This window comes from Acinonyx jubatus, chromosome E2 (genome assembly GCF_027475565.1).
Source record: "Acinonyx jubatus isolate Ajub_Pintada_27869175 chromosome E2, VMU_Ajub_asm_v1.0, whole genome shotgun sequence".
NCBI classification, from domain to species: domain Eukaryota; kingdom Metazoa; phylum Chordata; class Mammalia; order Carnivora; family Felidae; genus Acinonyx; species Acinonyx jubatus.
The window spans coordinates 1,108,189-1,123,486 of record NC_069396.1 but is presented as its reverse complement, the minus strand read 5'-3'; the positions used below and the strand labels follow the sequence as shown (position 1 = coordinate 1,123,486).

The 15,298-nt window shown below is 65.8% G+C and overlaps 2 protein-coding genes across 9 annotated transcripts in view; both read right to left on the bottom strand.

Annotated features, from left to right (window-relative positions):
• Positions 1 to 489, bottom strand: part of APRT (adenine phosphoribosyltransferase) — a 50,626-nt gene extending 50,137 nt beyond the window's left edge. Inside the window, exon 1 of the mRNA XM_027076419.2 lies at positions 486 to 489. The gene's annotated coding sequence lies outside the window, so the exon portion shown is untranslated. The remainder of the gene's footprint in view (positions 1 to 485) is intronic.
• The window catches only part of CBFA2T3 (CBFA2/RUNX1 partner transcriptional co-repressor 3), an 82,525-nt gene that overhangs the window by 5,624 nt on the left and 61,603 nt on the right, over positions 1 to 15,298 (bottom strand). For 5 of the 8 annotated variants that reach the window (XM_027076420.2, XM_027076424.2, XM_027076423.2 and 2 more), the window contains 7 exons: positions 14,194 to 14,271; positions 9,682 to 9,920; positions 9,487 to 9,576; positions 4,927 to 5,108; positions 4,086 to 4,312; positions 977 to 1,062; positions 187 to 385 (listed from right to left, as the gene is read on the bottom strand). In XM_027076420.2, coding sequence (XP_026932221.1) covers positions 187 to 385; positions 977 to 1,062; positions 4,086 to 4,312; positions 4,927 to 5,108; positions 9,487 to 9,576; positions 9,682 to 9,920; positions 14,194 to 14,271 — 1,101 coding nt within the window. Of the gene's footprint in view, positions 1 to 186; positions 386 to 976; positions 1,063 to 4,085; positions 4,313 to 4,926; positions 5,109 to 9,486; positions 9,577 to 9,681; positions 9,921 to 13,045; positions 13,481 to 14,193; positions 14,272 to 15,298 lie in introns of those variants that run through there. The other 3 variants (XM_027076421.2, XM_053210874.1, XM_053210873.1) reach the window with 2 other exon arrangements.

Genomic DNA, 15,298 nt, shown 5'->3' with positions numbered 1-15,298 from the left:
CCTGAGTCTAGGCTTCCCGCGAGTCAGGCAGCATCTTTATGCAGAGCACAAAAAGCACGTCCTTTTGCAGGGAAACTCCTGGGCTGTACTTTACTGCAGCGACTGCCAGAATGGGGGTGCTGGCCTTGGTCTTCGGCGCCCCTGCAGTGCACCCCCCGGTCCCCCTGACACCCGCTCAGCACGCACCTAGCTGAGACCCCTCTGCACCCACGGAACTGTTGAGGGGCCGGGCAGCGGCAGGCACGGGGCCCTTCTTGGCGTCCTCGGTGTCACTGTAGCGCCGGATCCAGTGGTTGATCTCCTCGCGGTCGGCCTCTTGGCACTGACGCAGCACGGTGAGCGACCGTCGAGTCTTCTCAGCCATGTCCATGATGCAGTTCAGCAGCTGCGGGCGGGCGGTGGCCGTGAGCACGCAGGCTGGGTGTGGCCGCTCAGGGTGGGCGACGGCCAGGGACCTTTCGCACCCCGGGCCTGGGCCAGCCCACTGTCCGCGAGGGCTGGCCACAGCGAGCTCCCGGCAACAGTGCGAAAATCTGCCTCCACTGCCTGGAAAGGCACCAAGCACGGGGGGTGGGAGGGAAGACCAGGCTCTCGGGGAGGTCTGTTCCAACACAGGGGCTGGGGGCTCTCCTTTCAACCGTCAGGGCTGTGCTCTGCCCTGGGGACCACACCTGCCTGGGCTCCCTCCCCACGAAGGCAGCAGGGGAGAGATGACCCCGAGAATGATGTTGAAGGGGTCCCAACGCCAGGCCAAAGCCCCTCTCTCCCAGAGACAGAGCTGCTCTGCAGGGGCAGAGAAGGGATGGTTCTGAGGGGCTGCCCAGAGCGGAGGGCGGGCTGAGGCAGGCAGGCGCAGGCCAAAGCCAAGCAGGCACTGAGCCTGCCACCCCCCACCCCCCGCAGCACCGGAGTCCCGCGGGCTGGGCGGAACCCCAGGAGTAAGGGTGGTACCGTGGCCTCGGGCCTGGACACTCACGTTGTTCAGGTGCTTCCACTCCTCTGCCCACTCCCGCTCCGTGAGGCGGTGGTCGATCACTTCCTCCTGCCGGGACCCGTGTACCGCTGTAGGGTGGTGTGGACACTCAGGCCCTGCTCCTTGTCCCAGGCCCCAGGCCTTCTCTCCATCCCTCAGGCTCCGCCCTGTGCCCCAGGCTCCGCCCTGTGCCCCAGGCCCCTCCCATGCCCCCTGGCTCCGTCCACGTCCCCCAGGCTCCTCCCTGTGCCCCAAGCCCTGCCCAAGTCCTCCAGGCTCCGCCCTGTGCCCCAGGCCCCGCCCATGTCCTCCAGGCTCCACCCTGTGCCCTAGCTTGCTTGTACCCTCCCCCCCGGCTCCACCCCATGCCCCTCCCCTGTCCTCCAGGCCCCAACCTGTGCCCACCAGGTACAGCTCCTTGCTCCCCAGGCCACGCCACTCATCCGAGGCACTGCCCTGGGCCCGCTAGGTCATGCGTCGTGCTCCCCAGGCCCAGTGCATGGGCTTTGCCCACCTCAGGAAAGTGGAGAGGGGGAGGAAGGGGGCCCTGGGCACTGACCCTCTGTCCACTGCCTTTACGGGGAGGTCAAGAACAGGTCTGGCCTCTAGTCAATGCTTGGGAGGAAGAGACGGGTTCCTATCCCTCAGTCTAGGCCTGGCCACCCCTCCCCCACCTCCCTGCATCCAAATCCAGCATCCTTCGGTTTTCCTGCCCCTGCTGCCCATGGTAGCTGCCCCAGGCTTCACTTCGATGGCCTTGCCACTTCTCAGAAGCCCCCAGGGGCTCACTAGTGGCTCACAGCTCATGCTGTACCCGTTCCTCTCAGCCAGCTGGACTTCTATACATCCCTCGAAGCCCAGGTCCCAGGCCCTCTCCTCAGCAACCCTGAGCCCTTCAGAATTCATTCAGCCCCACGCATATCCGCTTGTCAAACAATCCTGGTGGCTTCCTTGTTTATTCTTAGTCCCCCCAGCTGGCTGTGTCAGTCCCCAGGGCAGGGCTGCTGTGTCTCCTGGGCCGAGCTCCAGCTGGGCAAGAGGCTTGCTCTGGTTCAGCGGCTGGGTCCAAGTGTGGTCCCCTGGGAGGCAGTGGGGTCTGGGAAACCAGAAGCCCCAACACTCGTTCCCCAGGGGACCCCAGGCCCCTCCCCTCACCACTCTGTGCCTCAGTTTCCCTGCCCTGCCTGCCTCCTGGGGCCGTGAGAAGGCTTTCAGGAAGTGCCCAGGAGGGGAGGGCCCCAGGTACCCAGCAGGGCTCTGTGCCAAGCGCTTCACCCCTTGTCGGCCTCCAGGGGGAGTTCTGTGGTCATTCCCATCCTACAGATGAGAACACCGAGGCTGCTCAGGAGATGTGTTTGCTCAAGGTCACCCAAGGTCAGCCCAAGCCATAACAGTGCCCTCAGCTGCTGGCTAGTACAGCTCCAGAGACTGAAACAATGGGGTGCCCTCCCCGCCAAGCCCGGTGATGACAAAGAAAACAACTCGGAACTGAGAAGTTCACGCCAAGGCAACAGTGTCTGATCGTCCTCACGTGATTTTTTTGACACATCAAATGCTCTCAGCCCCACGCTGGTGGTGCCTCAAGCCTATGCTGGGTGGCCCGGGGCTGACCAGGGCTTCCTGGGCTGAGGTCTCTCTATTTAAGCCTTTCCCAGGCCCTGGCGGTCTCCTAGCCCCCCAGACATGCCGGGCCACCTCGCGCTGCAGGAGGAGTGAGAGGCAGAGGCCACGGCCACCGTCGGCCACCCTGCCCCGCCACCCGCGGACCCCGGGGCCTGCGCCAACGCCCCAACCAAAATAGTGGCTGAGATCTGCCTGACAGCTGGCGTTTATTTTTGCATTAGCAGAAGCGGGTGGGAATTAGCACCTGCCCGACCCGGCCGCAGGGAGCCAGACGCTGTCACCTGCTGCCTGGGCCCAGGCCCTGGACGCTTCCGCGGGGTGGGGGCGGGGAGACGGCCTTGTACAGGGCAAGGCCTCTGCTGACCCTGCCTCTGGGCCCCCACGGGTGCCCTGGGGCTCTCAGGAGTGGCTGTTTCCAGCCTCCTACCCGCCCCCCCACCCCCCGCCCCCACCGGGAGCCCCTTGGCTGTGGGCCGGTCCCATTCATCTGAGTCCCCAGCACAGAGGAGGGTCAGAAGATCAGACAGGCGCGGCTAGAAGGCTCTGGGCACGTGAATTATGCTCTCTGGGCCTCCTCATCTGTGCTCCGGGCCTGTGGATGCGTCACACACACAAGCAGCAGGGTGTGCTGCCTCCTGTAACGGATGAAGAATACGACGCAGGCACAGGTTGCAGGACTGGCCTCACTCCCAGGCCTCACCGTGCCAGGCCCTGTGGCGAGTCCCTCCGACCCTGCAGTGCGGACTCCCACTGGATCAGCTGACAGAGGAAGGGACTGAGGCAGAGGACACAGGACCCAGCGGGGATGCACAGCGGGGACCCGGTGGAGGTCCGATCCCTCTGTCCCCTGGCAGCCCGGCTCCCACATCTCCTTCCTCCAGGCACAGCTCACCCACCGTGACGGGGCACTCACACTTGGTGTCGTCAGGCTCGTCGTCACCCTGCTCGGACGGCAGGGTGGGGTGTGTGCGGTCGGTGGTGCTCAACGAGGGCTCATGAGTCTTTGTGCTTTCCCTGGGGTGCCCCGGAGGCCGGAGCCACAGTGCCCGTGACTTGGGAGACTCCCCACGTGCCCACCCTACCTCACAGTGGTCTCTTCCCGGCTGGCCGCGCCGGGCCCCGCTGCACCCCGAGAGCTCGCGTGCCCCCTGGCTCTGTACCTGCGCCTCCTCTGGGCGACAGAGGCCCCCCCCCCCGCCACGGCCCTGAGGGTGGGGGACGTCAGACCCCGTGACAGAGGTCAGGGAAGGATGGCCCTCCGTAAGGGTCACAGCCCAGCCAGGGTGGGGTTTCCCTCTGGGCCCCAGGGCCCCCACACCATCAAATCTTTTCTCCACACCCGTTTCCTCAGCATCCTTCCTGGACAGACAAGGTCAGGATGTCAGCGAGCCTCCCCCACGCTGCCGCGCACATCACAGCCCTCTGCTCCCCCAGCCACACGCAGGCGCGAGTGTGGAAGCACACACGTGTGCCCCCCAGCACTGCTCACCAAGCTGCCGATGGCGCTCCCGCAGCTCCCGGGGCTCGTGATGCCGGTAGGGGTCACGGAAGTGGTGGGCCATGGCCATGTCCTCCAGACGGTAGTGCGGCGGCGGCGGCGTGGGCTGGGGCGGCCCGTGGCTGGGGCTGTAGCGCTGGGCGGGGCTCAGGGTGCACGGCCGTTTGCTGACATGGTCGGGGTGCAGCGGGTCACGGTCTGACCCATTCTCTTTGGTCCTGACCGGAAGAGCGGGCGGGGGCGGGGGGTCACGGACCATGAGCCGTGGACAACAGCCCAGGCCAGAGGGGTGAGAGGGAGACAGGCGTGGGCACAGAGAGAGCCTTGCCCAGCCCCTGCCCCTGCTGTCCCTCCTCTGGGTCTTGTTTCAAACTCCACTCCCCCCGCCCCCCCCCACCCCACCTCCGCTGGTGGGTGGCCTCCTGGGGCCAGGGGTCAAGAACCCGCGCCCGTGTTGGGGAGCAAGGACGTGGACAGGCACGCTCCGGCAGGTCTGTGACTGGCACCGAGGACCAGTCCTGGGGACACTCGGCTCCACATCCGGCCCGAAAGGAGGAGCCAGGCAATTTGTGCCACACGAACTGCCTCCTGCCCCCTCCCCGGTCCTCCCAGGGGGCCATCTGAGTCCTCGGGATGCCTCGCCCCAGCCCTGTGCGGTGGCCTGGCAGGTGAGGCTCAGCGGTCTCAGCCACTAGCCACAGGCCACGGAACACAGCAGTGTCAGCCCGTGTTCGGTCGGCCCTGCTGCTGGGTGCCCGCTGAGCTGGGGGACCAGAGGCAGCTCTGGAGAGGCAGCTCCCCTGACCCCGACCTCCCTCCCCCCCGCATGTACCGGTCAGGCGTCCTTCTCTTGCCGTTCTCGTTGACCTCCAGAAGGAGCTCCGAGGAGTCGATGGGGGAGGAGGCGTTGGCGTCCAGCAGGAGCTGCTCATGCTGGGCCAGGTACTGGGCAGGGGTCTGCTTGGCCAGGCGGGCACAGTGCAGGAGCTCCCTCTGCAGCAGGGGAAGGTTAGCCTGCAGGGGGAGAGGCGGCCGCACTCGCTGCTGACCGAGGCCGAGGCGGCAGTGTGCTCCCGTGCGAGGCGGGGAGGCCGACGGCCAGCCGCGCCTGGTGCCCTCGGGCGAGTTGCAAGACCTCTCTGAGCCTTGTGTTCCTCCACTGCTGTCTGGGAACGTGGGTGGGACTGTGCCCCAAAGCACACAGTGATCTGAGGTGCGGTGGCACCCCAAGCCCAGACCCTGGACCCCCGGGCTGGGTTTTCTCCCCTTCCCCAAGCTTCCTCCCCCAGCGGCATCTGCAGAGGGCAAGGAGGGGCTCCTAACCAGGATTCCTTGCCTTCTCCTGTGGAAGCAGGCACCCAATTACCCACGGCGCGGAGGGAAAGCCGAGGCTGAGAGAGGAAGAGAGCAGCCCCCACAGCTCACTCTAAAGGCAGGGGCCCCTAGGGGCGCCTGGGTGGCGCAGTCGGTGAAGCGACCGACTTCAGCTCAGGTCATGATCTCGCGGCCCGTGGGTTCGAGCCCCGCGTCGGGCTCTGGGCTGACGGCTCGGAGCCTGGAGCCTGCTTCCGATTCTGCGTCTCCCTCTTTCTCTGACCCACCCCCGTTCATGCTCTGTCTCTCTCTGTTTCAAAAATAAATAAACTTAAAAAAAATGAAACAAAAATAAATAAATAAAGGCAGGGGCCCCTGCTCTCCCCGCTCCTGTGGGCTCCCGGCCCCGCCTCGAGCAGTGTGGAACCAGGCCATGCACACGAGCAGTCACAGGTGTCCCCTCCTATGGTCCTGCCAACCACGGGTGGACAGACACGACAACGCGGTGCCACGTTTACGGGGAAGGACAATAGGGCACAGGAGAACGACAGTCCAGGGTGGGGCCCCACGGGGCCCCACGCCCCCACCACCCCCACGCGTGTGCTGGGCGCAGGCGGCCCCTTCCCCACAGGGCTGTGGGGGGCGGGGGCGGCGGGTGGGGCTGGACGGGGGCCCAGCGGCAGGCTGCTTGGGAGAGCCAGAAGTTCCAAGTATTTGTAAATAGATCCAACTCCCCGACTTTCTCCTGCCTCTGCCTCCCCGGCCCCGTCAGCGCATCGGCCCGGACCCGATCAAGCAGCCGGCTGCTGGGCCTGTTTTTCTATTTGGATAGCTGAACAGGGGCCAGCCCGCCATCTGTCGAACACGTTAGGAGCGTGAGCTGGGAAAGGAGGTCCCGGGAGGTCTGAAGACGCCAAACATCCTCCCCTCCCTTGCCAGCAACACCCCCCCCCCCCCCCCGCCACCCGACTGGCCTCCCCTTGGCTGGCTCAGCAGGGTGGGGACCGCATGGGCACCGGCTGCTCGCTGTGAGGGCAGTGGAAACATCTGGACTCCTGGCTGGCCAGGGCCAGCTGGGAGCCTGGGGTTGCGGGCGGAGGGCCGGCAGGGTGGGGCAGCAACCCTCACCTCTGCAGAGCCCCGCCGTGTAGCCACACACGGTGTCGGGCTGAGCAGAGGGTTCCGGGGTCTTGGGTCCTTGGTGGGGGTGGGGGGAGGGGAACCCCAGGCCAGAAGCAACCGGTGCAGGCTGTGGAGCCCCTGGTCTCAGAGACGCTGGGGGAGGAGTCCCCATTCCGTTCCCAGGGCCCGGGGTGCAAGGGGAGGCCTCTACGCCAAGACCCGGGCAGACCTGGTCACAGAAGCCCTGTGGACACGGACCCTGAACTACCTTGTCCACAGATGGGAACCCAGGCCAAAGGGAAATCCGTGTGGCCGGGGGTCCGCTGAGCCGATGACTCCCCAGTAACGAAGGGTTAGGGTTCGTCCCCTGCTTTGCCAAACCCGTCATCTGATGTCCACACAGCCCACGCGCTGTGGGCCCGGCGGCCAGCCCACACGGGCTCTGTTGGGTGACTCTGGGCAGGTCATTTAACTTCCTGCCTGTGCAGGCTCCCGCTCCTCCTGCCCTGGGGGTGACGGCTCCTGTGAGCTTCATATGAATCGACTCGCACATTCCTGCCCCCGTGAGGGGTCACCACGCCGCTGGCAACGTGGGAGAGGCTGAGCACCCAAACCCAGAGCGGGTCACACCACCTGCCTCTCCTGCGGGCCGCGGTTCCGAGGGCCCCTGTAAGGCGGGCCGTGAATCCCCGCGAAGGTGCCAGCCCCCCGCCGGCCCAGGCCACAGACAGGAGACCAAGCTGGCACAGCGGCGGGGCAGGGGGCATCCCGCCACGCTCCCCGGCAGCGTTGTGATCTCACGTGGCCGGGGCTCCTGGGATGAGCGGGGTGGGGGCTGCTCCCCAGGCAGGGCCTCAGGGCCAGGCTCCGGCCGGCACCTGGTCACGGAGCCCTGCACACAGAGCTGGCTGCACCCAGATGCTCCATGTTAGGCGGACGGACTGTGTGTCCTTGTCCAACAGTCTGTTGGCCCAGCGCCCCCGGGTGGGGTCACAGGCACGGAGCGTGGCTGGCAGCCCCCACGGCCCAGCTGGCCCCGATGACCGCGAGAGCCATCTAGGCACGAAGGCCCCAGGAGCCCGCTGGGACCACTGTGGGCAGAGGGGAGATCCTGCGTGCAGGGCGAGGCCTGGGCGTGTCCCCAGGACGCAGGGGGAGGGAGGTGCAGCCGGCAGGGGTTTGCAGCCCACTGGGGCGGGAGCAGGGGACACCGGATGTTTCCCTGCCCCGCTCCTCCAATAAACAAGGACAGCTGAGCGGGCAGGGACATCTGCTGTAAATATTTGATCTGACGGGAGAAGCAGGCGCACTGTGTCCCCAAAGATGGGGAGCCTGGAGTCAGCAGTAAGTGGGAGGAGGCAGGGAGGCGGGGGCAGGGCTCCCGGTGAATTGCGAATGACTGCCAGATGGGCCTAACGGGCTCTGCTGCTGTCCCAGCTCAGGGTGTGAGCACAGCAGGGTGTGGGCGGGAGGGCAGGAAGGAGGAGGTGACGGATGTGGGGCCAGACCAAGGGTCCCCTTGACCAGGGACTGCGGGGAATGAGGTGCCAGCCCAGGGCGGGCCCTGCAAAGGCCAGGGGTTTGGAGCCTGACGGATCCAGATTCCGGCCCGTCCCCCCTCTCTTCCGACGGGAAGCCGTTCACTGGGACGGCGGCCATTCCCCAGGAGCCACCCACCTCACGGGGCGGCCGTGGGGTCCGCAGGGCCGGCCGTGGAACAGCTGTGCAAAGCACGCCCCGTCTGCAGAGCGTTTGAAATCCTCCGATATGACGCCTGACGCGGAGCGAGCACGTGCCACGCTCTTCACGCACGTCACTTCGTGCACCCTTCCCAGTGGCCCGGGGATGATCTCCAGCGTAGCAGAAGCTGAGTCGGCGCGGGGGCGGGCCCCTTAAGCTTGGCCCAGGCCCACAGCGGCTTAGGTCAGGGCTCAAATCCAGGAGCACCTGGTCTAGTCTGTCCTCGACACCCTCTGGAAGGCAGCCCCAAACCAGGGCCCGGCCACACAGCTGAGCAGGGCCCCCGGCTGGAGGGGCCACGGCAGGCCTGGGGAAACGGCACCTCCCGAAGTGAGCTCTGTGGCACCCTGATCACCGGAGGTGCATGGGGTAACGGGCCGCATGGTCAAACCCATCTGGGAAGCGTTTCACCTTTGCTCTCTCTGGGGGGTGTGTGATCCTCACCGTGGAGTAAAGGCCCTGAGAAGTACGGCAACGGAGCAGCTGGCCCAGTGGGGTTTAGAACTAGGCGTGTCCCGTTTCTGCGTGCACGTGCCTCACCCAGCACCTTGTCAAGATGCAGGTTCTGATTCAGGGGCTCCGGGCCGGGGCCCAGGAACCTGCCCTGCTCACAAGCAACGTTTCTGGCCCAACACCATCTCTTCCCCGGTCCACCGTTTAGCTCCTGAGACCGACCACAGGACCCTTGTTTATCTGACACCCATTCATCCTTGCCACCCCCCACGCCTCCATCTGTGCCCGGTCCCTCTCCCTCACTCTGTTCCAGCCACGGCCTGCTCCCTGATGCTCACGAGGGTCTGCGCCCTGCTCACCCACGGCTTCCCCACCTCGTCCCCCTCAGCCTGCACCAGAACTGTCCCCCCTCCACAGATCTGTACCAGCGTCGGCTGCTGGACTTTCTTCACGCCAGCACACCGGTTCCAGGACTCTGCCTGCTTTGCTCACCACCGTGTCCCCAAGCCTCACGCAGCACGCGGCACCTCGGAGGTGCTCAAAACAGAGCTGCCGAGCGGATGAGTGCACGTGACGCGACGCGGGGCTGCTCTGGCAGCCGTTCCTCCGACCCGGCAGCTGGTTTGCGGCCTTAACCGGTCCGCGCGGTTCCCGTGGGGTACCCGCCAGGGTCCCGTGTGGGCAGAGGGTGGTGCCCTATCAGAAGGGGGCAGGGAACAGATCTGGGACTCCGTGGCGGGCCCAGGGACCGGTCTGTGCTCACCTTTAGAAAGGGGATGACGAACGGACGCAGAGGGAAGTTGGTGGCCTCTTGGAGCTTGGAATGGAACTCTTCGATGGTCAGCGTGGAGTTCTGAGGGAGGGGACAACCTCACGTCGGCCTGAGCCCCGTGGCCGGCCCGGGGGGGTGGGCCCGCACCCCTCTGCCGCGCCCTCGCCACCCCCACCCCCGACTCACCACGAGCCCCAGCACCAGCGTGCGCACGCGCTCCCCGATCTCCGGGGAGAGGTCACTGCCAAACTGCTGCAGGGTGGTGAGGAAGCGTTTCAGCTTGCTGAGCTGCCGTGCCCCGCAGGCCGGGGGCAGGTGCTGCGTGGACAGGGAGGCGGTGGACGAGGTGGCCGGGCCATCGCTGAAGCCACTGGGTGTGGACGGTGCACCGTTGACGGCCGTCGGCGAGTGGGTGCCGTTCATTACTGCGGGAAGGAGAGGCGGGCTGAGGACGGCAGCAGAGGGCGGCCGGGTGCTGGAGCCACACCGGTGCCACGGGGGCACCGGACACCCTGTACGGGTGTGCACACGGGGCCCCGGGTCAGCGGCTGGGGGGCTGGGCCGGAGTGTGGCCACGAGGCAGGCGTGGCCTTGGCTCAGCACCACCTCTGGCTTCACTCTGGGGTGGGGACACTACCCCAGGACCCCCGTGCTGCCCGGCCCGTGTCCGCTGTGAACCGGCAGAGGGGCTTCTCCACCGCTAGGGACCTGCTGGCCCCTTCCCCTTTTCCCCTGGAAGGCGGGGGCCCTCACCTTCACCACGACGGGCCCGAGCGGTGCGCCACTGCCTACATGAGGCCCCCGTGCCTGGGCTGATAGGGCTGGGGGTGGACCCCTGGGACACGGGGGTTGGATCCCAGCAGGGGACGCTCTCGGCTGGCTGCTGTGCGGGGCTGCTGCACGCACGGGGCCGTGTGTGGAAGACGAGCAGGTGACATGAGCCCCCCCTCCTCCCACCGTGATGAGCACCCTGCAGGGGTCACCGGAGCAGGACTGTCGGTGGTGACCAGTGCCCTGACACGGGGGTCAGCATCCCACCACCCACAATGTCCTGGGACAAGACGTCCCTCCTCAGTTTCAAGTGACGGAGGGAAAGGCTGAGCCCGCACCCAGTCCCCCGGCCTCAGGAGCCCGAGCCTCGCTGACCAGAGAGGTCACAGACAGTGGGCCGCCAGGGCCCTGGTGACAGCGGAGGGGGTTCTGGATGCGGGAAGCGGTGCTGGCACTTCTGGGAGCCCCGAGGCTTATCTGATCAACCCGGAGACCTCTCAGCCAGCTGCCCAGACACCTGCTCCAGGTACCTCCCCAAGTTCACACACGGAGCCGCTCCCTGCATGTTCGCCGGCCTGCCCCCTCTGCACGTGCATGCACGCCCCACGTGATGGTCTGAAAGCCCCCTCCTCACACATGCCTTCCACCCCCCACCGCCGCTCCCTGCCTCAGCATCCCTGCACACACTCCCACGCACACACACGGCATACACACATGAACACACACGTGCACACATACGCATGTACTCTCGGACACATGCATACACACAGACGAACATTCACACACGAGCACAGATGTACATGCACATTTGCACACGCACATTCACACATGCACGTTCGTGCACACACACGTGCATACAGACACACACATACTTGCACATATACACAGATGCACATGCGCACACACGCACATTCGCACACACAGACGCACACAGGCGCGCACACACTTGCACACCGCACGTGCACACCCACACACTTGCACACACACTTCCACACACTTGCACACGCACGTGGACACCTGCGCACACGCACATTTGCACACACAGGCACATTCACACACAGATGCACACTCGCGCACACACCTCTCTCGCTGTGGTCCACGAGGCCCATGCCCTGCCCCTCCCACCCTGTCCAGCTGATCTGTGCACAGAGGCCGTGCTCTCATGCCCCACTGGGGAGTCTGGGGAGGTGGGGAGCTCAGGAAGGGACTTTCCCGAGGCTCGGGCCACCACCACGCTGGCTGAGACCTGGCAGCCTGGGGGGGACGGGGACGGGGACGGGGAGTGGGGGCTCCTTTCTTCAGGACGGGGATGCGGCCAAGGTCAGCTCTGAGAAGCGGCTCCCCGTCAACAGCCCAGAGTGCCACTTACGCCGCTCACTTTGAACGGAGGGGTGTTGGCTCACCCCTCCAGACCACGCCTGCCCTGCCTGTCCTGACGGGGCCCTGGGAAGTGACCTCTGCAGACTCTTGGCTCACCCAGCCTGGAGGGGCAGGCACGTGGGTCCCCCTCCCTGGGCCCCGGCCCTCCACAGCTGTGGCTGTCCTGGGGCCTGGACACCCCCTCTATGTGCCCTGCAGGCCTCCGGCCCTGGGGCTGCACTGTCCCCTCTGGGCTACAGAACCGGCCGGTCCCTCCTCGCCAGAGCCCTTCAGCAAATGCCCTCTCTTCACCCTGAGTCTGCTGTCTGGCTGGCTTTGCTCTCCGCTCTCCCCAGACACTTTCCACACCTCCAGCTTCGATGACAGGCTCCCCCCATCCACTGACCTGCTCCCCAGTGACACCTGCAAATGCCCCTTCCTGACTCGCTGAGCTGCACGGTTCTGCCCTCACGGGCATGAGAAGCCACCCTGGCTGGGAGAGGGCATCCCGCCTGGGGCCTCACGTCTGCCTGGACCAGCCCAGGGGGGTGAGACTAGGGGCCTGGCCTCAGTTTCTTCATTTGCAAACGGCCCCTTGGCCTGAACCAGAGGTGGGGCTTTGGGGCTGGAGGGCTGGTGCCTGGCGCCCTGCTGGATTACAGAAAATCGTTAACCTTCTGCCACGGGGAGGGGCTGAAATGCTTGACCCCCGATTGCTTTTGTGTGTCGGGTGGTTGCTCGTCGAGAGCACAGGCTTGGAAACCACTGACCGAAGGCGAGCGTTGGCATGAGGACACGTGTCAGGCCTCCTGTCCCGAGGGGGGACGGGCTGCAGGAACGTGGCCCCAAGTCCGACTCCGCTGTCCCCTCCCCGGGAGACATGACACAGTGGGAGCCCGTCTCGCCCCCGGTCTGAACGATCTCAGAAGCAACGCTCCAGGGCCCGGAAGCCACACGCGGTTCTGGAGGCTCCTGCAGAGGCGGTCACTGATTCTGGGTGGCCCTTGCCCTGCGATGGACAGCGGACGCCAAACACAGCCCACCGAGCGTCCCCATCCCTCACCCTCTGCGAGGTGTCGTCCAGAGGGACCCTCAGAGAGCCTGGGAGGCCCTGCCGTGGCGCTAAGTTCCTCTCTCACTGGTGAGCTGCAGCCGGCCCCGCGGGGGACAGTGACACACACACGCCCTGGGCAAGACGGACGACGGCCACTGGCCATCGCCCCGGCTGGGCCAGGGGGCGGCCGGCCGCCACGGGAGACCTCACCACAGCAGGGGCTCGTCCCTCGTGGCAGAGCAGGGCCGTCGCCCGGGGTCTGGATCTTCTAGAGGCTCCTAAGAGGTGCGGCTGTCTACACGTCCTGGGCCCCCACCCGGCGTCCGCGGGCCCAGCCCGGGCCTGACCTCTCTGCAGTTTTCTTACCAGCTTGCCCTCGGCGCCTGGGTCCTCCCGGCGGCCCGCTCACCCTCGCTCGCCCGTGTTCCCTCCCGCGGGCTGCCGGGCAGTCTCAGCAACTTGCTAAAGAGACGCCGAAAATAACCCCCGGCCACAAGTGCTTTCAGTGCCACAACAGCTGTGTTACTAACTTAGACCGCACACGTGTCCCCAGCTGAGGTTTGGGGGCACACACAAGCACCCCTGCGGCTCCCGCGGCCCTGCGCCCTGGGCGGGGGTCGTGCCGGGACGCGGAGCCCGCCAGCCCCTCTCCCCGGGGGTGTGGGTCACGCACCCCGGCAGCGCTGAGGCTCAGGGGACACGCTGGCCACCAGGGCCGGGCCAGGCGCGTCCCGCCACGGCAGCTAGGACGACAGCCTTGCGGGCCGTGAATAACGCACCCGGACATCCCGCCGCCTCTCGCTCAGAGCCTGCGGGCCGCGGGGGTCACACCAGGACCGTGCGGCCCGCCGCTGTAAAGTCGGGCCTGTCCCAACTGCAGCCACTCGCTGACAAATTCTGAGCGTGGCCCTCGAGCGCTTCCGGTCACGGGTGTCACCTGCGGCCGGAGACCCTGACAGAATGTCTGCTGGCCACCGAGCGCCCGGCGTGTTCGGGCCCCGTGCGAGCCCAGCAGCCCCTCGTGGCTCCGTGCGATTGCCCTTGGCGCTAGATGCTGGGACGACAGATGGGGCCGTGTCACAGGTGGGGAAACTGAGGCACAGGTGGTAGTCCCTGCCCGGGGTCACCCTGTCAGGAGAGGTGGGGGCCGGGGCCTGCCCTCGAGACGGCCGAGCTACTGACATGCTGTTGACATGTGACCTTCTCACAACGCTGGGCTCTGCCTAATTCACCCTGTTTTGTGGCTGCGGAAAAGGGAGCTCAGAGAGGCCGCCCGCCTGCCCGAGGCCACACAGCTCGTGAGGACAGGGCTGGCTGTGAACTCGGGTCTGCACCCTGCTCTCCTGTGCCGGCCCCCGGGCCCCTCTTCTCTGTGAGGGAGGCGGGACTAACGGACACAGCAGACGCAGTAAGGGGGCGTGTAGGCAGCGGGGTGAGCCGCCGTGGCCTTCCCAGGGCAGAGGGTGCCGGGGTGAGGACCCCCCGGAGGCCAAGGTTTTTGTTATTTTACTTACAAAGACAGACCATAGACCATTTTAAGCAGCCATGAAAACGGCCGTGGGGCAGGGACATCGTGGGCCCGTCCTCTCGATCTGTAAGCAAAATAAGAAAAACACGCTGTCAGGAAAGCGTGGGCGGGTGGGCAGGGCTGCCCCGAGGGGCGCCCACGGTCGGCCCCTCCCCCTCTGCCTCTTGACAGCAGTTTTGGGGATCGGGACTCAGTCACCATCTCTGGGCCTCAGTTTCCTGCACTGTAAAGCAACGGGGTTGTTTGGGCGGTGGCGGGGGGGGGTCTCCTAGCGTCACTTCCAGAAGGACCTTCTAGAGGTCTACAAGAATTCTGGGGTCTCCATCGACATGGGTGGGACACCCTCGTTCCTAAAAAGCTCTCTTCCTGGAAGGTGCCCGGTAACCCCACTTGGCACCGTGTTCAAGGGACCTGAGTGCGCGCACATAGGGCTTGAAGTCTCCATGGACAGACAGGCCAATGGTGGTTCTAAGACAAAGCCCGTGACTGAGCCACCCCGAAGGGAGGAGGCACCAAACAGAAAGAGATCTGAGCTGAAATTAGTAGGTGGAAGCTGCAAGAAGACAGGCTGTACCCAGACACAGAGTGAGCCCCCCGTCACCAGGGGTAATCGAGGACAGGATGGGCCTTTGAGGGTCCTCCCAGCTGCAGAGTAGCTGCTCGCATTCCTTCCCAGAGTTATCTCAGCCATCCTGACCACCTCCAGAGTTCAACCCCCAAATGAATCTGTGCCCAGGGCGGTCATCAAGGAAAACCACAGGCCTCAAGCCACGGTTCACGGCCAGTCTCCGGCTGGCTTGGCTCACGGGCTGGTCCTGGGGAAGCCGGGGGATCTCGGGGCAGGAATCCGTGGCTGAGCACAGAGGCTCCATCCCCACCAGGCAGGCGCATGATGCAGCTACCCACCTGCTCTCAGGGATTTGCATGTGTTAGGGAACAACTCTGAGGCCCCCCGAGGAGGCCAGAGACCCAGAAGCCCGACAACAGTAACGTGCCAGCTTAGAAAAAAAAGAACCACTAGTCTCTGGTAACCTCTGTGCTCTAGATGAAGCCGGGACCTCCACTCCAGAAACGTGAGCCGGCGGTGCCCT